This window comes from Pinus tabuliformis, chromosome 1_1 (genome assembly GCF_031772625.1).
Source record: "Pinus tabuliformis cultivar Carrire ecotype Pingquan chromosome 1_1, CPIR1, whole genome shotgun sequence".
NCBI lineage: Eukaryota > Viridiplantae > Streptophyta > Pinopsida > Pinales > Pinaceae > Pinus > Pinus tabuliformis.
The window spans coordinates 924,284,254-924,309,191 of NC_142297.1; the positions used below are offsets into that span (position 1 = coordinate 924,284,254).

At 37.4% G+C, this 24,938-nt stretch overlaps 1 protein-coding gene across 4 annotated transcripts; it reads left to right on the forward strand.

Moving 5' to 3' along the window:
• The first annotated feature begins 776 nt into the window (after positions 1 to 776).
• LOC149217459 (protein CELLULOSE SYNTHASE INTERACTIVE 1-like) lies at positions 777 to 15,864 on the forward strand. 4 transcript variants are annotated; one of them, XM_089392995.1, is made up of 8 exons: positions 777 to 1,045; positions 4,056 to 4,165; positions 5,940 to 9,006; positions 9,802 to 12,346; positions 13,546 to 14,000; positions 14,319 to 14,435; positions 14,537 to 14,676; positions 14,778 to 15,864. In XM_089392995.1, the coding sequence occupies exons 1-8, from the start codon at positions 1,013 to 1,015 to the stop codon at positions 14,800 to 14,802; spliced, it is 6,492 nt and encodes a 2,163-aa protein (XP_089249121.1). In that variant the 5' UTR covers positions 777 to 1,012; the 3' UTR covers positions 14,803 to 15,864. The 4 variants fall into 4 exon arrangements, with proteins under 4 accessions (XP_089249121.1, XP_089249122.1, XP_089249123.1 ...); XM_089392996.1 differs by having other exon boundaries at positions 4,059 to 4,165; XM_089392997.1 differs by lacking the exon at positions 14,778 to 15,864 and having other exon boundaries at positions 14,537 to 14,680.
• Positions 15,865 to 24,938: the final 9,074 nt, after the last annotated feature.

The following is a 24,938-nucleotide window of genomic DNA, read 5'->3' on the forward strand; positions in this document are numbered from 1 at the left end:
ACCAACCAATTGATCATCCCAAAAAAATCAACAACAATCATCTTCCCGTACAAAATTAAATAGCATCTTTTAAGAAAGTGTAAACCATAGCATCTTTTAAGAAGGTGTAGGTGTAGAGTTGCCCTTACGTTAAAGGTTGTGGAGACATTGTACCACACATTGGACAAATTTAAGGTGGTGGTATGGGATCAATATCCTCTATGGGAAGATCATTATAATAAACCAACAAAAATGCCATTTCCCTTCCCCACCCTTCATGGTGAAGGAAACATTGGGATTGAGGATTATTCCCCTTCCTAGGGGCCGAGGATAGACATTTGTCCCATCACGCCTGGAGACAGGCAGTTCTTTAAAAGCCCATTCCACATTCTCGCTCGATTCCGGGGCCCACTCACATGCTGTCACTGCGCGACAAAAAATCGCAATTTTCACCGCAAGAGACGTTGATGTATATCTCACTTTATACGTCACTTTCACTGTTTCATTATGGGCCACTGCCCGCGCTACTCGCGGCGCTCACTGTGAGGAACGTTGACTGCGAAGCAAGTGCTCTTGACCTACACGTGTACAGACCAAAACAAGATACACGTGGAACTAAATCCGACGCGGCGACTTGCTGATCCAACTAATGTACCACGGGGATTAGACAGCGCGGATTGTTTGAATGCTGACTTGTAATTTATCCCATAATTATGAAAACAAATAACCGTCATAATATAATACGCCATTATTAATATATGGCAGCCAATAGATTCCATAGGATGGATCTGATTTTTCTCTCGCCATTTTTAATATATGGCGGCCAATAGATTACATAGGATGGATCTGATTTTTCTATCTCTACCAACGGATTATGAGGGAGCACAGCTCCGCTAACCTTCAATTGTTGCTCGTAGACCGGGGACATGTATAGCCGTTTGTTCGTTGGCACGCCCCTAAGGTCAACAGTTCGACTCCCGCTTCGCCTCGAATTTTCGTCAGACAAGCGCGGGATGATTTTTCACCCTCTGGCATGGATAGCGACTCATCTGTGACGAATTCGAAGGTACGTTTAATCGTCCGTGAATTGCAGCGATGTCCGCTGTGGTTGCTGTTAAGGTTAGATTTTAAAGACTGAAGGTCTGTCTGCAAGTTCTTCAATCTCTCGGAAATAAAATTTAGGTGAAATGATTGTTTTATCCAGCTGGTTATGGCGAGTTGAATGTTTTAGCAATATTTGATACAGAGGAGTTTTGGTTGCTTAAGCATAACTGGCGAGTTGATCAACGTCCATCGTTCTCATCAAGAACTTGGCAGACAGGCAGTGAACTGCCTTTTTCCTCTTTTTCTTTTTTGACAGTGTCAAGTTTTCATTAAATGATTGACGGCCCTTTGTTTATATGTAAAATATGCTTCCGAGAACTCCAAACTCTATGTAAAATAGGCTTCTAAGGAATCCAAACTCAAATTTTATGGTTTCAGGCCTTTTGCCAAAGGATAGAGATGGGGAGCAGTAAAGGATAGAACAGGGCACTGTATTGTCCCAATGTTATGAGATAAGATTTTAACATAGAAAAATGATATTTGAGAAAAACATACTAATGGTATTTCAAGCAAATTGGAAGAGTCAAAGTGTGCACAACTGCTTTACGTTAGTCTTGTCCAGGAATCTTTGCTTCATCATTTTGCCCTCTTGTATATGAGTTTTTCTATACGGGCAATGTTTTGTTTGGCGATGGCTTGTTGCGAAATACAGCCTTTTATTTAAGATGTATATATGACCTATTTGACTTTGAGCTGGTAAGGCTCAGGGCCCAAACATTTCTCTGCGGTTATTAGGAGCTCGTGTTCCCGCTGTGGTTTGTGAGGTCTGCACCGACTGCTTATAATTTTGATCATCGACGTTCACCTGCTTATGATTTTGCAAATAGCGGTCCTGGTGACTCTAGGCACTCTCCAGATGATCTGCCCTCCAAGGCAGGGATGGTGAACAGTAAAAGCTTTAGTTTACACGGGAAGAGAGGCCTTTGTCCTTGGGTGTTGGTAGGCAACGAATAAGGAAGATAGCGTGAGTAGGCGAGAGTGCTGTACATGACTCGAATCGACAACCCATAGACACACCCACACATAAATCAACAATAGAAGAAACCCATTTCGAATTGAGCTTGTTTGTGTGTGGATGGATAGATAGATAGATACCGTAATGAATCTTTTGCTAGAACATGGAACCTTGTGTTGATGAGTACTGCCAACGAACAATAGTTTGATGGCAGGGTTGGATTAGAATTTATGCATGCAACATGGAATCTTTTGTTAAGGAGCACTGCCAACATATAATAGTTTGGTTTCAGGGGTTGACCTATGATGCATTCTTTCCTTATAATGCAGAGACGAGCTCGAGAGGTTCATTTATAGCAACGAAATATAAGATGGCATGCCAACTTTAACCTTGCAGACTATTTGTATGCTGGTTTTCGATTTTGTTGCTGCCTTATGTTCCTTTTAATAATGCTATTGCCTGTTACATGTTTCTTACTACCAAGTGAGCTTATTGATGCAAAGACTAACTGGAGAGGTTCATTGGTAGCCATGGAATACAAAATGGGTTGCCTATGTTAACCTTGTAAACTAGTTTTATATGTTGCTCTGGCATTTTGTTGTTCTCTTATATCTATTTTCACAAAATTGTCTCTTGTTATGTGTCCCTTATTGTTAACTGAGATCCTTGAGAGCTCTAGTCAACTATTTGAGTCATAATCATTGGAAACTGTGCTTTATAGGTAGCTCCACTGCTAGTGCTACATACTTTTTGTTGTTGTAAAAATACTTCTTGTATTCACATGAATATATTTACATCATCAAAGAAAAGCAAGGGCAGAAGGCTATATACAATGGTACTATGTACTCTTCTTTAATGCTACAAGAACAGAAATAAAATCTGAATAGGCAGCAGATTCTAACAATTTGGTATGCTTGTTAAGCAAAAAAACCTTATGCCGAAAGCTGCATGCCTACCTTCTCTCTCCACATATGACAAAAAGTAAATGCCACTGTGCTTACCATCTTGCTTTGCCTAATCAACTATGTCTAAAGTTTTAGCCTCAGTTTTCTGCACGATGGTAATAAAAGATCCTAGATATCAAAGAGTTGCATCACCCTGGACTAGAAGGCTTCTGCAATAATCTGCATGGTTGCTGGTAGGTACTAAATTGTGGTAACTCTTGATCAGGCTATTCATTTTCTGTTCTTGGTATAAATACATGGACGGCTTGTTTATTTTTATTTATAAGGACAATTCCATCTAATTTTTAATTTAAATACTAATGTCCATTGGTATCCATAATTAGCCAAATAGGACTGTACAAAATAAGATGAGTGAATGTTGGAAGAACTAAAGCATCTCTGGAAGAACGGCAAAAGAAATAAAATAATACAAAGTGAGCATCAAAAGAGAGATAAAATTGATAGGAAACCCAAAATAACAACATTGACCATGGTCTGGATGGCATAAAAGAAGCAGCCCTTAACCAACAATGCTGCCAACAGTTACCTCTCCCAACAACCAAGGGCAAGAAGTTGGGTGGTGAGATTCCTGCCATCCACTGGTTGTGCATCTCCTGGATTGCACACTGCCTGATTGACCTATTATTGGAGATCTGTTCATGATGCCTCTTGTGAGCAGAACCATCTAGAGGATAGAACTAAGAGCTGCTGAGCCTGGAGTCAGCAATGTAAGAAGATTTGATTCTGTGGGTTTTATACCAAAGGTGAAGAATCTCATGGAGCAGGGTGATACATCTCTGGTTCTCATACTGTCTAATTTGATCGTGAAAGAACTCTGTCTGGGATTGCAGACATCTGAAATCTGACTTTTGCCTAATATCTATGCTTCCTGCGTATGATCCATTACAATTTATTGATACAGAGTTTGGTATCCTAGTTGTAAGATGTTTGTTTTAATGGTTTGCAATTCTTGGTCAAACTTCAAGAATTATTTACAGTAAGAGTAGAGTATTTTGCAACCTTTTACATACTAATAAAATCACAATCTATGCTGCACTTTCATGTACTTTCAGCAGATATCATCTGGGGAGCAAGAAAGATTGCGTTCATCAATGCTGACTTCAAAATCTCCGAAGAGCGGTTCACAAACACCACTGTGGTCATTGCCACTTGCTAGGGCAAGGTAACTTTGAACTTTAGTGACATGGCTAACATTTTACAACTTCTTTGATAGCCCTTATGCTAACAAAAGCATTGGAAAAAATGTTTAGGAAAATGCAACTATTATGTCTGTGAATCTTACTTACGTGGATATATGCCTCCATACAGTAGTTCTTCAACATCAGTTGACTAATATGAGCTCCTTTTTCTTTTTAAATTAATTTCCTCATCAAATATCTCAATGTTGCATTAATCGTTATCGGGATAATATCAGCACGGGAAAAAATCGGAAAAAATCGTAATTATCGGGAAAAAATCGGAAAAAATTGGGAAAAAATTGTTTGGTACAAAAATATTCATTTTTTTTCAATTTTTTTAATATCTAAACCATCTACAACATAAAATAAATACATTGACACATAAATATGATAAAAGAACTAATATATAAAATGTTTAATATCATTTCTAGTGCTGAAATCACACATAACAGTGAATCATGTCCTGAATAGTAAGTCCTGACTCCTGAGTCCCAACTTAACCTCAAAATATCAACAAAAAATATAATAATGTATCTCATATCATGAGTCATAATGTCATATACAATGAAATGAACCAAATAACTAAAGTCTAATACCACTGATTTCCTTTGCCCCTCTAGAGGTAGATGTCGGTGGAGTTGGCAGGGCGCAGTAGACTATGGAGTCTGCTGTGCTCTAGAAGCTGAAGAACTAGGAGCTACAGGAGGTGGACCATGTCCTCTACGTGTGACAGGGGTAGCTTGGGTCACCTCCTCCTCCTCAAATATATATATATATATATATATTTTTTTTTTTTCCCATGATTTTTTCGAAAAAATCGGGCAAAAAAAAAATCTGAGTACTACTCGCGATATTCTCGTTCTGATGAAAAACTCGCGATAAAACAATAAAATCGCGATAATATCACGATTTTCACAACACTGAAATATCTTGCTTCTGTTTATTGCTTAACCACCACCCTACCGGTCACTGGTGCATACTTCAGAATTCCATATATAAGTGTGTTTAAATTTGTAAAGATTTTGACTGCATTTGTGACTTTCTGGATTCGTTTTCATGGATCAAGGAAATTGAGACACTGTTCAACCCTCTTTGGGATTAAGTTGGTTTCATCTTCCTTTCCCTTCAAAAAGTTCTATTAAATGGAAAAGGATCAACGAGTAAGAGCAATGGTACCACGACTCTCTATAACCACTATCCTTGTTAGGAAAATAATTACTAGAATTTTCTTATGTCACCATGTTGAATTCTTTAGTTTTTTTCCTATCAAGGAAAATGGTTATAGAAAGTCGTGATACCATTGTCATATATTACTTAAACCTTCCTCCAGTTGCAGAAAATATGCATCCAGGGAGTTATAAGATTGAACATCTTCACTTGTAATTTTATACAACAGATTTTATATCTGATATTTTTTCCCAAGCATTTGGCTATATCAAGCTCTCGTATTGCACAATTTAGTGCCAAATGAGACAGTGATGATGTGATGTCAAATGTCTAATTATTGAAATCTTTCTTCGTGGAAAATGGTTATAGAAAGTCGTGATACCAGTATCATATATAACCTGTATCAGCTCTTTAGTTGCAGAAAATTTATATCTCGGGAGTTATAAGATATAACACCTTTATTAATAAAACTGACCTTTTATCAGAGCCTTTTTTTTCAATCATAAGAGCTATGGCTATATTCAGCTCTAGTTTCTTAATAAATATGTTGTCAACATTAATTTTAACTACGTTTGTGTATTCTTTCTTTAGGGACTTGAATGGAACAGCAGGAATGGAAGATCCAGATGGGATATGGGTGAGTATTGCACAATTTATTGAACAACTCCAGACGAATATATGTACATCAGCTGAAAAGGAGGTGGTAACAAAGCATCTTTTGGATCTTGCGAAGTCTAGTAAGGATGCGAGGGTTGCAATTGGTTCTCATTCGCAAGCAATACCTTTGCTTGTTGCACTTCTCAGATCTGGAACTACCACTGCAAAGATCAATGCGGCATTAACCTTGGGGTTTCTATGTAAGGAAGAAGATTTGAGAGTGAAAGTATTGCTAGGAGGCTGCATACCTTCCTTGCTTGCACTGCTAAGGTCTGGGACTGCAGAAGCTCAGAAAGCAGCTGCGAAGGCAATATTTGCAGTATCACATGGTGGTGTGGCAGATCATGTTGGAATGAAGATATTTGTGACAGAGGGTGTTGTGCCCAGTCTCTGGGATCAGCTTCATCCAAAGCGCAAGCAGGAAAAGTTAGTTGATGATCTTCTTACTGGAGCATTAAAAAATTTGTGTACGAATACTGAAGGTTTCTGGCAAGCAACCCTTGAAGCTGGTGGAGTAGATATCCTAGTAAGACTTATTTCTTCTGGGAGTACAGCTGCTCAATCGAATGCATCCTCCCTCTTAGCTAGTCTGATGTTGGCTTCAGAGGCTAGTTGCACTAAGGCTTTGAATGCTGGTGCTGTTCGGCACCTACTGAAACTTTTAGGTCCTGAAAATGAAGTTTCTGTCCGTTCTGAAGCAGCTGGTGCATTAGAGGTACTTTCTTCTAAACTGATTAGTGCAAAGAAAACTATAGTGGATGAAGGTGGCATTCCCATTTTGATTAGTTCAGTCGTCGCACCTTCAAAAGAGTTTATGCAAGGGCTACCTGCTCAAGCCCTTCAGGAACATGCAATGGGTGCTTTAGTGAACATTTCAGGTGGAATGTCTGCTATTGTGCTCAGCCTTGGAGAAAGCATTGAATCGTTTCGGTCTGACATTCAAGTGGCTGACATTATTGGTGTTCTGGCCTATGCATTAATGGTGTTTAATGAAAACTCATATACTGCAGGCTCACTTGATGTATTAAAAATAGAAGGACTGTTAGTCAGACAACTCAAACCTCATAGCTCTCAGCTGGTGCAAGAACGTGCAATTGAAGCTTTGGCTAGCCTCTATGGCAATGCTTATCTCTCCAGAGGTTTGCTACACGCTGAAGCAAAAAGAATGTTGGTTGGGCTGGTGACTATGGCTAGTTGTGAGATACAAGAAGAACTCATGCACTTATTAAGAAACCTGTGTTCTGTCAATTCAGATCTCTGGCAGTCATTTAAGGGGCGAGAGGGAATTCAGCTTTTAATTTCATTCCTTGGTCTATCTACTGAGCAACAACAGGAGCATGCCGTTGCTTTGCTTTCTATTTTGTCTGTAGAAGTCGAGGACAGTAAATGGGCAATTACAGCAGCAGGTGGGATACCTCCACTTGTCCAGCTGCTGGAATCTGGATCCCAGAAAGCAAAAGAGGATGCTGCACTTTTGCTAGGAAATTTATGTTCTCATAGTGAAGAAATTCGTGCTTGTGTTCAAAGTGCAGATGCTGTTCCAGCCCTCCTGTGGCTCTTGAGAAATGCTGGTCCAAAGGGACAAGAAGTTGCTGCTAAGGCGCTTAAGCATCTTATTAGAGATGCAGATGCTGCCGTTGTCAACCAGTTGGTGGCTTTACTGTGGGGGAATAAACCAAACTCAAAAGCACATGTGATGATGGTGTTGGGTTGCTTACTTTCAGTGGCATCTCATGAAGAGCTCATACAGAAAGGAGGTGCTGCAAGTGAAGGTCTCCAATCACTAGTTCAGATGCTTGGCTCTTCTGAAGAGGAAACTCAAGAAAATGCTGCATCAGTTCTTGCTGATGTATTTGGTGTAAGAAAAGATATTTGTGAAAATCTTTCAAGGCTAGAAATCATCAACCCTTTAATCAAGTTATTAAATATTGGAACTGAGCGCATTGCTATGCAGTCAGCTCGAGCACTTGCAGCACTTTTCTCCTCAACTGAAACCAACAAAGATGTGGTCTATATTGCTAGTGGTGCAGTCAAACCATTAATTGAACTTGGGAAGTCTTCAAGCATTTCTGCCGCAGAAATGGCAATCAATGCATTGGCTAGTCTTCTATCAGATGCCCAAATTGCTGAGCAGGCTTTAGCAGAGGATATCATTCCATCATTGACAAGAGTCCTCAGGGATGGTACAAAAGGGGGAAAGGGACATGCAGCAGGTGCTCTTGCTCGATTTCTGAGTCATATGCCTGTTGATGATGTGCTTATTGAATGTCTTCATCACTGTGGTACAGTTGTTGCTTTGGTAACTTTTTTGGCTTCTACTGATCTAGACAATGTAACGTCATCAGATGCTTTAGAAGCTCTTGCCATATTGGCTAGAGTGAAACAAGGTGGAGGTCCTGCTATTCCAACATGGGCAGTCCTTGCTGAATTGCCTAACAGCTTGGAACCATTGGTGAAGTGCTTGGCCATTGGACTTCCACCAGTTCAAGAAAAGGCAATTGAGGTTCTTTGGAGACTGTGCCGGGACCAGTCTATAGTTCTTGGAGATTTGGTGGTAGAAATGCCAAGATGTATTGTTGCTCTGGCAAACCGAGTCATATATTCTTCTAGCTTAGAAGTGAAAGTTGGAGGAACCGCTCTTCTTATTTGTGCTGCCAAGGAACACAAGAAAATAGCGTTGGATACTCTTAATGAATCTGGGCTCTTAGCACAGCTTATTCACTCTCTTGTGCGCATGATGAAGCATGCTATGAAAATGAAGGATTTGACGGATGATAAATTTGAAGAAGTTCAAGGTCGCACAAACCAGGGAGGGCATTTTCAAGAAAGAGAAACAGTCACAGAGCACGATTCTGCATCAGTGTTGGGAGGAACAGTTGCACTGTGGCTGCTATCAATAATTGCTTCCTTTAATAGTGAAAGTAAAGTGGCCATCATGGAAGCAGGTGCAATTGACGTGTTAATTCAAAAACTGGCAAATTTTTCTTCAAGTGCACATCAAGTATGACCCTTTTCCTTCTGTTGAACTGTGAACTTCTGTTCTTTTATTATCTGCTGCTTGGTATTCTTGGCTTATTCTTAAAGTTGTTGTGTAGTTCTGCTATATATACGCCTGTAAATGCGTGTTTATTATGTTTGTATTTACCTATTCCATTGTTTTGTCAATATTCTTGCTTTGAACTCATTTCTAGTGGCAACTTAACGTTTTTTTCCTTTAAATGTCGGAAACCTTCATATGCTCAATTCTATGCCTAGCTCTTATTGCATTGAGAGTGGGGAGGTGCATCTACAGCCCAGGTAGATGTGTCAACTAAATTGAATAAAATTGAAGTCCATCAAATGAAAATTTAAAAAAATAGCCAACCATAATTATAGAAGCCAAAAAATGGACCATAATAATTATAAAAATCTATAATAAAATAAACCAGCATAGATTCATCTTAAGCCATCTTTTAAGCAATAAGAAAATTACATCTGTTTTGACCCTTCTCAGTGCTTATTAGATCCAAGGTTAAGATGGATCTATGCTGGTTTATACATCTTCCTTTTGCCTTCAACCTGAATTTCATTACAACTTTGTAAGAATAATCATATGAAGGTATAGTGTTGCTCTTCACTAACTCAAGGGTATGAGGATGTTGCCTCTGATTTGCATCTCTATATTCATTTCCTCAACTTCATGGATTCCCCAACCTTGAATTCTTACTATCTCCTTAGATCATCATCTTTGTACATTGAAATGGATGGAAATAAATTAACCCTTCAAAATTAATGGTTTGATGCTTTTTATTGACAGATAGAAACGGAGGATGGTGGAGGTACATGGGTCAGCGCATTGCTATTCGCTATTCTATTCCAAGAAAGAGATGTTATTCGAGCTGGTGCTACAATGCGTGTAATACCATCTCTTGCCATGTTACTGAGGTCCGATGAAATGATTGATAGGTATTTTGCTGCTCAAGCATTGGCTAGTCTTGTCTGCAATGGAAGCAGGGGAACACTTCTTGCAGTTGCAAATTCAGGAGCAGCTGGAGGTCTATTACCACTACTTGGTAGCGGGGAGTCAGACATATCAAACCTTGTAGAGTTAACGGAAGAATTTTCCTTGATGCGCAATCCTGACCAGGTTGTTCTTGAACGTCTTTTTAGAGTGGATGACATAAGGGTGGGTGCAACTGCTCGTAAATCTATCCCTGCTTTAGTGGAGCTGCTTAAACCTATGCCAGATCGACCAGGGGCACCTCCAGTTGCTCTGGGGCTTCTGACTCAGATTGCAAATGGAAATAATGCGAACAAAGTAGCCATGGTTGAGGCAGGAGCTTTGGAAGCCTTAACTAAATATCTATCTTTAGGTCCTCAGGATGTGATAGAAGAGGCTGCAGCAGATCTCTTGAGAATCCTCTTTAGCAGTCCTGATATTAGGCGCCATGAGGCTGTAATGGGTGCTGTAAACCAGCTTATAGCAGTTCTTCGATTGGGTTCAAGGGGTGCCAGATACAATGCAGCTCGGGCTCTCCAAAGCGTCTTTGAGGCTGAAAACATTAAATATAGTGATGTTGCAAGGCAAGCTATTCAACCATTAGTAGAAATGCTCAGTGTAGGGTCTGAGAAAGAGCAAGAGGCTGCAATTGGTGCACTAATCAAATTGTCATCAAGAAATCCTCCAAAGGCGTTAGCTATTGCAGATGCTGAAGCAAATCCTGTAGAAAGCTTATACAAAATTCTGACATCGTCTCTTTCCTTGGACTTAAAGGAAGAAGCGGCAGTACTTTGCTCTGTGTTATTTGCAAACTCCAAAGTGCGGGCCACACCTGCAGCTTCTGATTGTATTCAACCCCTTGTGGAACTTGTTAATATAGATTCTTGTACAGTTCAGGAAGCTAGTGTCCGTGCCCTTGATAATTTGTTGGACGATGAACAACAGGCAGAGCTTGTTGCGACATATGGTGCTGTAGTTCTTCTTGTTGGACTAGTTGGTGGAACAAATTACCCACTGCTTGAGGCTGTAGTTAGTGCTCTTATCAAGCTGGGAAAGGATCGTCCCCTTTGCAAGCTTGACATGGTCAAAGCTGGGGTGATTGGTAGTGTTCTCGAAATTCTTCATGTTGCACCGGATTCTATGTGTTCTTTAATTGCAGAATTACTACGCATCCTAACAAACAATAGTATTATTGCAAAGAGTGCATCTGCTGCTGCAGTTGTAGAGCCTCTTTTTCTATGTTTGACCCGTCCAGAATTAAGTACATGGGGACAGCATAGTGCATTGCAAGCACTTATTAATGTCTTGGAGAAACCTCAAGCTCTTGATAACCTGCAACTCACCCCTAGCCAGGCCATTGAGCCACTAATTGTATTTCTTGAATCACCTTCCCATTCCGTACAGCAACTTGGGGCTGAATTACTCTCGCATCTTCTTTCTCAAGAGTATTTTCAGCGAGATATTACAACGCAGCAAGCTGTAGTTCCACTTGTACAGCTTGCAGGAGTTGGAATTCCAAACTTACAGCAGAAAGCAATAAAAGCACTTGAAAGTGCTTCTGTCAGTTGGCCAAATGCAGTTGTAGACGCCGGTGGCATTATTGAACTCTCTAAAGTCATTTTACAAGTTGATCCACAGCCACCACATGCTTTATGGGAATCAGCTGCCTTAGTGCTTTCAAACGTTTTGCGCTTCAGTTCTCAGTACTATTTGAAAGTGCCTCTTGCAGTTCTTGTGAAGCTGTTACGATCAGGCAGTGAGCAGATAGTTGTAATATCTCTTAGTGCATTGATTGTTTTAGAGAAAGAAGATGCGTCAAGTGCTGAACTAATGGCAGAGGCTGGTGCCGTTGAAGTACTTTTGGAGCTTTTAAGGTCTCATCAATGTGAAGAAGCAGCGGCCCGACTACTTGAAGCTCTATTTAATAATATCAAAGTACGAGACATGCAAGTATCGAAGTTTGCTATTTCTCCTTTATCGCAGTATCTCCTTGACCCTCAGACCCGAGTCCAGCCTGCTAAATTATTGGCGACTCTTGCACTGGGTGATCTTTTCCAGCATGATGGGCTTGCAAGAACGACTGATGCGGTGACAGCTTGCCGTGCATTGGTTAGCTTGCTTGAGGATCAGCCAACTGAAGAAATGACAATGGTGGCTGTATGTTCGTTGCAGAACATAGTCATGCACAGTAGGACAAACAGGCGAGCTGTTGCAGAAGCAGGTGGTATACTAGTTGTGCAAGAGCTTCTTGGTTCACACAATCCAGAGATGACTGGACAAGCGGCATTGCTCATCAAACTTCTGTTCTCCAATCATACTCTTCAAGAGTATGCATCCTCTGAGCTTGTAAGGGCTTTGACAGGTAAAATACGTATAGTTAACACAGAAATGAATAATTTAATCTCTCTTTTGCGCTTTAAGATCTTTTAGTATTTATAGCTCTCAAACATTTATGAGTTATTGTTACTGTGATGATTTCAATGTCTTTTGCAATTTCCATGTTTATCGCTTATGTTGACCCAATAGTGCATATAGTTGAAATAATGTAGATGTTAGCCATGTGTTGTTATTGCCACAGTTTTCTTTGTGGTAAAAATTGTTAATTCGATAATGGATCATCAAGATTCATTCTAGTCTTTTACATTGCAGTCATATTCTTGTGGAGTCAAATGTTACCTTTCTACATCCTTGAACATCCTTGAACTCTAGGAAAGTTCCTGAAGAGTGGAAAGGAAACGCTTTTTTTATTCCCGTCTACTATAGTGACAATTATGGAAAGCACTTCGTGATGAATCTCCTTTTGGGGGCCGGCTCTTATGCCCGGACATTCCATTCATTCTATTACATTTTATGCTATACTACGAAATAACCTCTGACATTTCATTCATTTATTTGGTTTTCTGCTTTGCAATCCTTACGCACTGATTTCGTGTGTTCTGAAATTTTCTGGCATTTGTACTTCCATCGGGAACGGCTGTAAAGTATACCAATTTTGTGGTGCATTCGATATGGTAATAGCTATATCCTGTATTTTGATGGACCCTTAAGAAGGCACTTACCATTCAAAAAGTTTTGAGTTTCCAATTTCTAAGTTTCGACAATGTCCACAACATATCATCATCGTGTTTTGATTGATTTTCTAGACGTGAAACTCGCAGGAAATTCTCCTCAGCCTAGCCCCAAATAACGATCTTTTCCTCCCATTCCTCGGAAATGTTGGTGCACAGTTACTGTTATCTTTTATATTTAATGTATTCTTCTATGGAAGTTACCATTCCCAATATTGCCTGTTAAAGAGGGGAGATATAAAAGCATTTTAAGATAGTTAATACCCTGTTTCGAATCAAGATGGATTTTATTTATTCATCTCCTTTATGTACTCATGGCTCACATGGTTTGCTGTGCGTTTCTATATGCGATACACCAATATTTTACAGTACTATTTTTTGTTTTTTAGACTGGCTTTTTAAGCACTTTTGATTTAATAAAATGTATAAAGTACTTTTTATGATGTGCTTGACTTCAAAATAAAACAAAATTATTTATGGTTTGCTATTGTAGTTGCTTTGGACAAGGAATTATGGGCTACCGGTACTATCAATGAGGAGGTTGTGAAAGCTATCCACGTACTGTTCAGTAACTTTTCAAAGCTTCGGGGCTCTGAAGCAGCTACTCTTTGTATCTCACAACTAGTTGGTGCACTGAAGGCTGGAACAGAACCAGCTCAGGAAGCAGCTCTTGATGCGTTGTGCGTGTTAAAGAATTCGTGGCCATCTATTCCTGCTGAATCTGGCAAGGCACAAGCCATGCTTGCAGCGGAAGCTATTCCTATATTACAGCTACTAATACGTTCTGGCCCACCTCATTTCCAGGAGAACGCTGAGAGTTTGTTACAATGTTTACCTGGAAGCTTGACGGTAACAATAAAACGTGGGATTAACTTGAAGCAGGCTATGGGAAGCACCAATGCATTCTGTAAATTGACACTTGGTAATGGTCCACCAAGGCTCACAAAAGTGAGTTGCAGGACCCTATTTTATTTTTGGTCTTATTGGCCTGCATATTGGCACGTGAATAAGTAATATCATTGAAGTTTGTTGGTTTTGAGATAGGAATAGGTTTATAATCTATTCAATTTTGGAGAAATGCAAATGATTAAAATATTCACCTCTTTTGCTTCTTTGCCAGTACAATAAATATCTGTAAATCCTTGTCAAACATTTGTACGAGTGGAAAGTCACATAGCTTGGGAATGCTGATATACTAGTGAATAAGTTTGGAATTTTGTTTATTGAATTGTATTAATCAGGTATATGAATGCGCGTTGTGTACAGGTGGTAAGTCACAGCACATCTCCAGAATGGAAACAGGGGTTTGGATGGGCCTTTGACATGCCTCCTAAGGGTCAGAAACTGCACATAGCTTGCAAGAGCAAGAACACTTTTGGAAAGGTAAATAGTTTAATTTTATTATATAAAATTCAATGATAACCTGGGCTTATCTAGAAATTTAGATTTATGACGGTACTCATTGTTATGTTTTCTATTGGCAGGGTTCTTTGGGTAAAGTAACCATTCAGATTGACAAAGTGGTAATGCTTGGAACAATCAGTGGCCAGTATACTCTTGTCCCTGATAATAACCGAGATGGTACTTCTCGAATACTTGAAATAGAATTTCATTGGTCTAACAGGTGATTACCAGTATACTCTTGTCCCTGATACTAACTGATATGGTACTTTTCGAATACTTGAAATAGAATTTCAGTGGTCTAACAGGTGATTGCCATAACAGGGATCCCGACATCTCCGGTTCTTAGGAAAGATTGGCAGCGCTTTGTGTTCTTGGACATTGTTGGTCGTAAATGGGTTCAGCTTTGTCCAGCAGTAACTGCTGCTTCTGAGATGATGATGTTTTAAGGTTGCAAAGTCATCCCATATTATTACTAGTAATGCACGAGGATGCCATGAGTGATAAACTCGAGGGAATTATTTCTGTACAAAGTCCTTGGAATGATCTTGTGCTCTGCAAAGCAAGCCATTTTTCTATTTTAATGTGGCATATTTTTAGATCTATTTTGCCCCATTTATGTGGGATCTGGACTACTTAACAGCCGTATGGTGATTTCTTACAAAGAAACTTTGTTAAAGAACAGAACCAAGGAGGAGGGATAGGCCTCAGGATTCAAACAATGGGATTTCAATTGAGAAGAACAGCTATATGTTTGCCATATGTTTGCAGAGTAGAGCAGTAAACCTTGGATAGGAGTGTAAATGCTCGAGCATGTGTTTTCGAGATTTGCAAGATTTGATCAATAGATGCTGGATAATAATAACATCTGGAGGCAAATATTTGCCTTGCTGTATCATGGGTGCCTATATCTTCAGATTGAGGCCTATCATCATACATGAGTCATTCGAGCGACTATAACAGCAGAATCGACTGAACATGGCACATGAGTCGTTCGAGCCACTATAACAGCATAGTCGACTGAACATTGAAGTCTAAAATAAAAAAAAAGTAGACCATTCTCCATGTAAAAGCCCATTTTCAGGTCACATTATAAATCTGTGCAGGATTACTCTTCAGCTTCGAAACTGAGAAAAAGAGCAGAACTGACATTGTGTCTGTCAACCATTCAGGGTGCTTTCAGAATTATAGGCATACTCTGAATTCAAGAAATACCAAAGTCAATGGGCATATTTCCTTCAGTAATCCTTGTGAGGGGAAAAATGGCTCAGTGGCTATTTTGGTTTTGGCTTTTAAGAATGAATACTGATCTGTTGTAATTCTTTATACAATGAATAGGAAAGGAAATGTATTATTATGGACTGACGAACAGTGTCTTTATCGCTTATTTTATTGATGTAAATTTGCCATATTGGACTTCTTAAGGAATGACTATACTATATAATGATGTTACAAATTGTTGCTTGTAATCGTTCACAAAGGACACTAAAAATGGTCGTGGTATAACAGTAAAAATATAATTGACTTTCCATTTTTTAATTGAGAGAAGGGATATGTTCTAATATAATATAATTGAAAAAATTTATATATTTGACGAAAAATATTCTAAAGAAAGATATCAGAAAAAGAATAACCCTCGAAAAAAAGAATAAACCCTCATCGGTAAAGATTTATAGGTTTAAATATCTCTTAGTTGTAAATTTGAAATTGGGAATAAAATTTATATTACTTTGGAAATATGGTCAAACTTCATATAAATATTAAAAAAAAAACAATTAACACTATACTAAGAAACAAAGGAAACAAAGGTTATGTGGTAAGTAGTACATGGCTTCGCTTAAATGTAGTTTAATTAAACAAATAAAATAACAAAAATAAAAATTTCATCACAAAAATAAAGCAACTGATAAAATATTGTATTGTTGAATTCCATCAACAAAAAATAAGAAATATGATTAAATAATATTGTTTATATTAACATACATATGTGTGTTCTATTTTTATTAATGTATATAATTTATTATAATTTAATGTATTAAAATATGCTTTTAATATAATAATAAGTCATTTCAAATTGAAAATATTGTGAAAAAATTATAATTCATGAAAATAAAAAATAAAAAATTCAAATAAAAAGGAAAAAAAATTAAAAAATAATAACTAATAGAAATGGAAGTTACTAAACAATTAATAATAAGACCTCAACCAATCACCTTACAAATAAATAAATTTAAATAATAAGAAAAATAACAAAAATTGAATTCCTAATGTTAAACTATCGATAAACGTCATAAATTTTTGGTCAAAGACAAACTAATACCCAGTCAAAGACAAAATTGGATGCATTATACCATGCTTGCGGAAGATATGATAAATATTAAAAAAAACAATTAACGTAACGCTATCAAGCAAACACATTGCCATATAAATATGAAATAACTCTAATCTAAAATGTGTAAGTGCCATCACACATTGATACTAAATTAATTTGTTGTAAGTTCCATGTTATGAAACACTAATACAAAACTATATAAACAAAACAATGTGTATTTCATTATTCACTATCATGAGTGAAGTTATTAGAATTGAATTAGATCTTTGAATTGATTTGTGCATCCTTTTATTGAAAAATACATAATATGTAAATTTATGATTTATCTAAACCATGAGACATAAATATCCAAAGTTTCATCATGTATATGGCATGTGTATTAAGCATGATATGACAAGATGACACCAAGTGCGAATCACAATACATATCCAAAACTAGATACATAAACTTTGAGGGTCTAAATGGCCTCTAGTGTCTAAAAGACATCATGGTACAACCAATAACTACACATCATCAAAACCATTGCCGATATTGGGATTCTCAATATTAGTAGCACCTTTTGCCTTTGTTTTGTTATAGTTGTATTTGTCGCCATAGGTCTTACAAATAAGTTATTAGATGTTTTTGTTCTATGTGGTTCATTGACACTTGATATCGATCACTGTGACATTCACGAAATATTTGTACTAAGCAGATCCACCTGAAGGGATCACTTTTTGTCGGCTCAACCATGGAGAATTGAATCCGTGACCTCTCAATAGCAAATGTGCTTTAATGACAGGGACTCGTCCAATTGAGCTAACCCTCAACCATGGAGAATTGATTCCGTAACCTCTCAATAGCAAATGTGCTTTAACGATGGGGACTCGTCCAATTGAGCTAACCCTCAACCATGGAGAATTGAATCCGTGACCTCTCAATAGCAAATGTGCTTTAATGACGGGGACTCGTCCAATTGAGCTAACCCTTAGAGTTATAAGTTATTAGATATTATGAGGTTGAAATTACATAATTGAGTAATTTATGATAATTGCGTTGAGAGGTGCTCTACAACCTAGTATGGGGGGATGTGTAGGCGTAATGTAAGTATGTCAACATTTTTGCCCCCATTGACAAGTCCCACCTATCATTTGAACAAAAATGATATATATATATATATATATATCATCGTCGTAAGTTAAACACAAATACATGTAGTGAACAGATCTTCAAGCATCCATGACTTTCCACAATATGCTATGATACAAGTATTCAAAATGTTGATCAGTCCTTCCTTCCTGTTTTAACAGATTCTGAGTGAGAGATCTATGTACATACGAAATTGAATTTATAATTAAATCTGCTCAACGTTGTACTTTAAACGATGAGTTAAATTTGTTTACATAAAATCTATTTTATTTTATTCCTTTTTAATTTTTCATAGTTTCAATCATGTTCGAGTCCATCTTTACATAAACGTGGAAAGATGATATATTTTAAGCGCTATAATTAGGCGCTTAACTTCCAAAATATTATAATAATGACTACTCTATCAATAAATAAAGTTCAGATGATTATGGCAGAGACAATAGGTGTTAGTTTATTATAATGGCTGCTAATTCATAAGCTCCGTGGTGGAATCATTGCATAACCATCTTTGGATGATGTTTCCATCTCATTGCAATACCACCTACTACAAAGCCTCGAGCTCTACTACACCTACAATGGCATATGAGGTACACAATGGAAGCCTGTAGATATAACCTTAATGGAGGTATTAAAGGCATGTTTATACCTATAGCAGATGTAATGGATTGCAACAACCATAATTTTAAAATTTATTTAGAAAAGAAGGAAAATGATTAAATATGTGGCTTTGAAAATATATGTTCTTATTCCTTAAAATCCACTCAAAATTGCAGAGGTAATTTCACTGGAGTAGAGTATTAAAGGTTTGCTTGTGATGGTAACATAGAAGCTAGATTATAGCAACCATATTTATTATTCGCCTTGCGGTCAAAGTGCATCGAATCTACATTATTTGGCTGTGTTTTTGCAAATTTTAACCAAAGTTTTGGGAAAATACATGATATTTCTATTTTTCCATAAATTCAAAAATAAGTTTCTAATTTTCTGTAGATCTTATGTCTAATTTTTGATTGGCTGAGAGAGCTCTGATGGGACATAATTCCCCTGGTGGAGGGCATTTTATTTTTGGTATTTATTAGCGCTTGACAATTCAATAATAATAAAAAAAATCTGATTTTGTGAGTGGCCATTCTGTTGGTGAGTGTTCTGACATTGACATTGTTATGTTACAACTTTGTCCAATGATTCCAAAATTGACGCGGTTGCAGGTCCTTTGCATAGACGAGAAGGGAAGGGTGGGGGAGCGGGCGGTGTTGAGCCGCCATTTTGTCTAGATTTTCATACTTTTCGTTGAATAACTCTTATGCTTGCATTGGGTGTTTATAGTTATTATTATCCTTTTTATGCATTGTTGGGCTATTATCTAGAGGCATTCAGAGGTAACAAGTTATTGATCTATGAATTCTTCTTGTTTTGTTAATTTGAAAAGATTTGATGTGAAAATATCATTAATAGTAGGCTCTCCTTGTGGCAGGTGTACAGTTCTTGTTCTAACAATGCAGTTCCTGTTCCAGCAGTGCAAATCCTGTTCTCACCTCCACGATTTTCATACATCGAGTTGTCATGATGGAAAATGAGCATATGGGTTTTGAAGAGCAGAGGGTCGATGTGCTAATGTGTTCCCTTGATCGCACCTAGGTCTTCTAGATAGCGCATAAAACTATGGTCAAATTATTTCTAGAAGCCACAAGGTCTAATATGCCCATGGACACAATGGCGAGGATTCCATGATTTGATACCGGTTTTTGTGCTTATATGGAACCTCAGATTGATGGAGATCTAGTCAGTAATCAAACTCCTTATTTTGGTTCAGAATCAGTTTGCAAAGTCTAAACTTATGCGTTGTGTAACTGTGGATCCGGGTAGCTAAGAGGCGATGGTGCTATAAATATGAAGGCTGCGTACTGTAGGAGGAGAGATAGTTGTATTATGTAAATTGTATTTTGAGAGACAGAGGTCGATTTCGTTGGGCAAGGAAGGGAGGAGTCTATGCCCAGTGGGATGATCCCTGAGGGGGACCACTGGAGCCAAGCTCTGCATTGTTCAATGCTTATGTAACAAGATTTCAGTATTAATATAATCTGGCATTCGATTTTGTGTTTGCATTTATTCTGAATCTTCTAGGATTGTGATTTAGCCTTTAGAAGGGCAATGAGTTGGGTGGTTTGGGCCCACTAGCAAGTTCGTTGCTCCATACCTCTTAGGAGTTTTTGAGTTTCATTTGATCAATGCATAAGTGTGAGAGTGTGATCAAAGTAGAAGTTTGTAATCTTATTTCAGAATTCTCCTTTATGCTTTGATGTTAAATTGCACAAGCTTGATTGATGAGTTTGATGGTATGGTTACTTTCTTGGAATTCATTATGGTTCAACATATTGAGATCCTAAATTTAAATTGAAAACATAGTATATTTAGTGAGTGTCTTTTTATTGCATTTTTCATTTATTAAAATCTTAGTGCATTATTTACTTTGATTCAATTTATCACATAATGAAATATACTTTCAGTTTGCAGGGATTCAATGATAGAGATAACAATTGTTTATCACGGAGTAAGGGTATGATCATTAAGAGTTCTGATTTGATTTATTATCAATATTATTTAAGCATTTATGAACGCTTTACATTATCATATAAAACTGATCTTGGGAGCTTTAAGAGAACAATATCTATTCTTATAATTTAAATGCCAGGATTAGTATGAGGAGATTTTATCCTTGTTTCATTAGCATGGTAAAGTGTCCAAACAGAACTCCTTGAGAAATACCCCCGGTTAAAGGATATAATTGATGTCTTAAACTCTTGATTGAACACTGCATTATTTTTAGAGAAACAATGTTCATGTGATTCCTTCTAAGTAGCAGTACCTTTACATTTGAAAGGAAGCATTTAATGATTTTCTCAAATTAGGATAAGCCTTAAATCAGTTGGGAATGAGTTTGTCTTCTAATTCCTAGTTTTACTTCATGCTTTCCTTCTTTGCCAGTAATCCTTTGAGAGGTTTTGAAAACTAAATCACATTCTTTATTTCTTGAATGGTTTGTCAGTTTGAGTGGAATCTACATTCCCTTGTCCCCTGGACAACTGAGGTAGACTTGCTGCAGGAGTCACTCAACCCAGAAGAGGAGCCAGAAGTAGGTTCACAGTGTGTTTACTTTGCTTTGAAGAGTCTTGTTCCTTTTTCTGAATGATGCCTTTGAATTGTTTTCAAGAGCTTGATTTTTATTTCACAGATCCTTGAGGTCTTCTTCTGGCATATATTGTGCTATGCCTCTAAGTTTACCAATCTGGATTGACAATTTAAATGTTGGTGTAAATATTGCATTTATATCGCTCGACATTTTGGCACCGTTGCCGAGGAGACGTTGTAGGATAAGGCCTCAACGATTTGTCATGCTTTTCCATTTCCTTTAAAAATGAATTTTTAGATTAATGAGATTCCCCTTCCTTGCTGGAGCATATTGGGCTGTATTGCCAGAGAGCTCACAAGCAAGGTTTTCTTTATTGCAATTGCGTTTTTTTTCCTTTACTGCAATTGAGTTTTTAAGAGTGATTTTTACTACTACAAAGTATGATGCCTGGTTTGTTTTCCTTTACTGCAAGCAAGTTTTTAGTGTGATTTTATTCACTGTAAATGAGTTTTTTAATTTCTGGTTTATTTAATTGCAAACTAGCGTTTAGGTGACTTTCTCGCTAAGCTGACAATCTTGGTTTGTTTCTTTTAATTACAATTGAACTTCTAAGTTAAGGTGTTTTTATTTTTCTGGTGCTGTAAGAACCCCCTACTCTAAATATATTTGCTAAAAAGACCTTTAAGCTAGCAGGAGAATGCCAGGAAGTGTGATGCTATTCCGAGAATTATCTTAAATCCTAGCAAAAGCTGGGGTCTCTGCTTCACAGAAAGAACACATATTGGCATCAATTAGAAATAGGTCTATTCCCTTGGAAGAAAAGACTCCTGAAGATCCAAAAGATTTTCCTAAGGAAAATGAGAAGTTATGGATCATGCTTGATGAGGAGAAGCCATCAGAAGCAGAGACTAAAGAACATCCATCTGATCTAGCCTACACTTCAGGGGATAAACAAATAAATTTGGAGGATTTGCATGATGACCAAGAGTATATGGATCCCATTGAATCTTGGTTTCAAATGACTATCAGTATCCACTCCTCCTTTATCATTTGACAATTTGTAGCATCACATCAGTTAATGCAATTGGTTCCTCATGTTCTGGTATTTTCTCGAATATACTTTTCAAATTTGAACATGAGTAAGATTATCCTCTTGTTGCACACATGGTTGCATTGGAAGTACTCCTATACTTAAGAGGAAGTCTTCTGCTTCTTAGGGTAGAGTAGGATAGAAGAATAAATCAATGCCATGAATAAAGATGTTACAACAATGCTATTAGGGCTCTGACTTCCAAAGTATGGCCACTAAAACTGCTTTAATCCACATTGGTTGTTAACACACACATCTGTGGTAAGTCTTGTTGAGTATGATTCACTCTAATACCTCATGATTTTGCAAAAGTGACCATGATTAATCACTCTAATGAGTTTTCATCTAAGATATATATTTTCAATTTCCCTTAGAAGGTATCATTGGAAAACCTCCTATGGTGGACCACTCTTGTAAAGATCATAATGAGCCATTCATGAGAACAATAGCATTATTAACTCAAAGAATATTTCAGTCATTATCTGGGACATCTTATTTAAATGAATCTTTAGGGTAGAGGAACTAGCCAATAATGATTAGTCATTTAAAACTTTTCACGCCATCCCATACTCTTAAGGAGTAGATCTACCTCCCCACTTATTAAGTAACCTTTGAAGTTAATCATAATCAGAGTTTACAAAGGATTGATTGGAGGATAGGAGGTCTCATGATGAGCCGACCTACCACAATCATGAGATCTAACATGCATGAAATTACTGCTATTGGTCACCAAGCCAGAGTAATGGCTTTCAACTGAAAATCTAGAAGACAAGAGGTCTCATCATGAGTCAGCCTGTTCATCCATGTTACTTCTTGTGAGTGGCACTACCATCAGTTGGTTACCAAGCCAGGACAGTGGCCTTCATCTAAATTTTAAAATTAAATAAGATAACTTTGAATCTATATCTAGTAAGTGGGACACATGCATTTCACCAGGTCAAAAGACATCCTTGCCGAGGCTATAGACGCCTGCAGGCAGTAAGGCCATGTCTGTGGTATTAAAGTTAATTTCACACTATGATTTACTTGGTTATATTTCTCTTTCCCTAAAATTCATCATTTTATTTCTTGGACAATGGTTTTAAGATGATTTGAGCATGATGCTTTGAGTTCTATTTTTTCGAAAATTAGGAATCTTTAATGAATGTGGTACCCTTAGTGAAGGTAATTCTTCGTACCGGATTAAGAAGAAATTTAGTTTTGCATCTGGATGAAAACAAAATTTAGAGTGTCCAGTGAAGACTGATTGATCCAGGAAGGCGTCATCTTGTTTCCCTCTTCTGGTATCATAACTCACTTCAATTTTTCATGGTATTTAGAGTGATGCATTACTCAGTGATGATTAATCACAAGGTTTTGATGGGAAACAATGTGTGATGATTGCGGCTTCCTCTAAATAAGCACTACGTAGCCTAAGTACAGGATTGCTACAGTAGGTGCAAGAATATTGTGGTAGTCTGCTTGAAATTTCACATTTTCAAAAAAGATTTAGTTTATTTATTTATTTATATATATATATGTTAATAAGACTCTGAGAAAATAACAGAATTATGAAAATAAATCTATGACAAACAGGGAGTTCATTTGAGACAGGACAACAGGTATGTAATATCTATGATAATGGTGCAATATTTTTTCCATAATGTTTTGTACAAAGTACTGCTTTCTTGATAATTTCATCATTCTTGCACTCAATGCTTACATAAGGGCTGTAACACGGTTTAGTAGACACTATAATTATGTTGCAGACTTGATGAAAACTTTAAAAGGATGTATCAATGTCTTGCTGATTATTAATCTTTAAGTAATCCCCCCCTGCCATCTTCCATGATTTTTCATTCGGTACTCCATGCCTTAGACTTTCAATAAAGATAATGGTATATGCGCAGATATTTTTGATGTGTCTGTTACTTTGATGACAAGTGTCTGTGCTAGAGATACCCTAATTTTATAATTATGATTTCTCTCTCAGAATATCTGTCGAATGTTTATGATATTACACATGCACATATAACACTTATGGATTAAGGTAATTATGGTGTGGAGGTTGTCCGGAATCACTTTTATGATGAAACTCATTCTTGGATTGTGTCACCATCATTCCATACAATTATTACGTTCTTCCCTCAAGTACTAGGTGAATCACATCTTATCGAGTGTCCATCATAAGTAGCTATGTTTATTAATGAACAAATGAATCGACTTGCCTAGTTTTGATAATTTGATTTCATATGCTATTTAAATACGTTACTGGAGCATGTTGAGGTTGTTTTTTTCCTTTCTTTGTTTACCCCTGAGTGTATATTGATTCTCAAAACATGAAGAAAATGAAATATGACCATCACGAGCCAACATCCATAGAAGAGCTTGAGAAAACCCTTAAATGCAATGCATGCAAACATATATTGGTTAAGGAAGGATGGCATGAATTCATGGCTAAGTTTCATGGGTTTGAAGACGAGGTTGCATTGAGGTTTACACAAGGGTTCGATGGAAAGGTAACTTGAATTGGGGATTTGACTATGAAAGTGAATGAGAGAACTATTGCTCGAGCAACTGGATTACCGTCGGAAGGAATTAAGTGGTTCAAGAACAAAAGAGTGGATAAACAACAAAGTATGCAATTTCTCAAAGCAGGGCACCACGATGTTAACTGGGAAAAAGGGATACCACGTTCCCATACTAGAGATGAATGATGCGCTCCTTTGTTCATCCTATAAAAATATTTGACCTGTGAAGGCAGGTGTGCAACAACTTTCCTATATCATATTGGTTTGCTACTACATTTCACTGGAGAGAAAAAGA

Coding starts and splice junctions, on each gene's coding strand:
- LOC149217459 (XM_089392995.1), top strand. CDS start 1,013: ATGGATAGCGACTCATCTGTGACGAATTCGAAG. Junction 1,046..4,055: donor CATCTGTGACGAATTCGAAG/GTACGTTTAATC, acceptor ATGTACTTTCAG/CAGATATCATCTGGGGAGCA. Junction 9,007..9,801: donor TTTCTTCAAGTGCACATCAA/GTATGACCCTTT, acceptor TTTTATTGACAG/ATAGAAACGGAGGATGGTGG.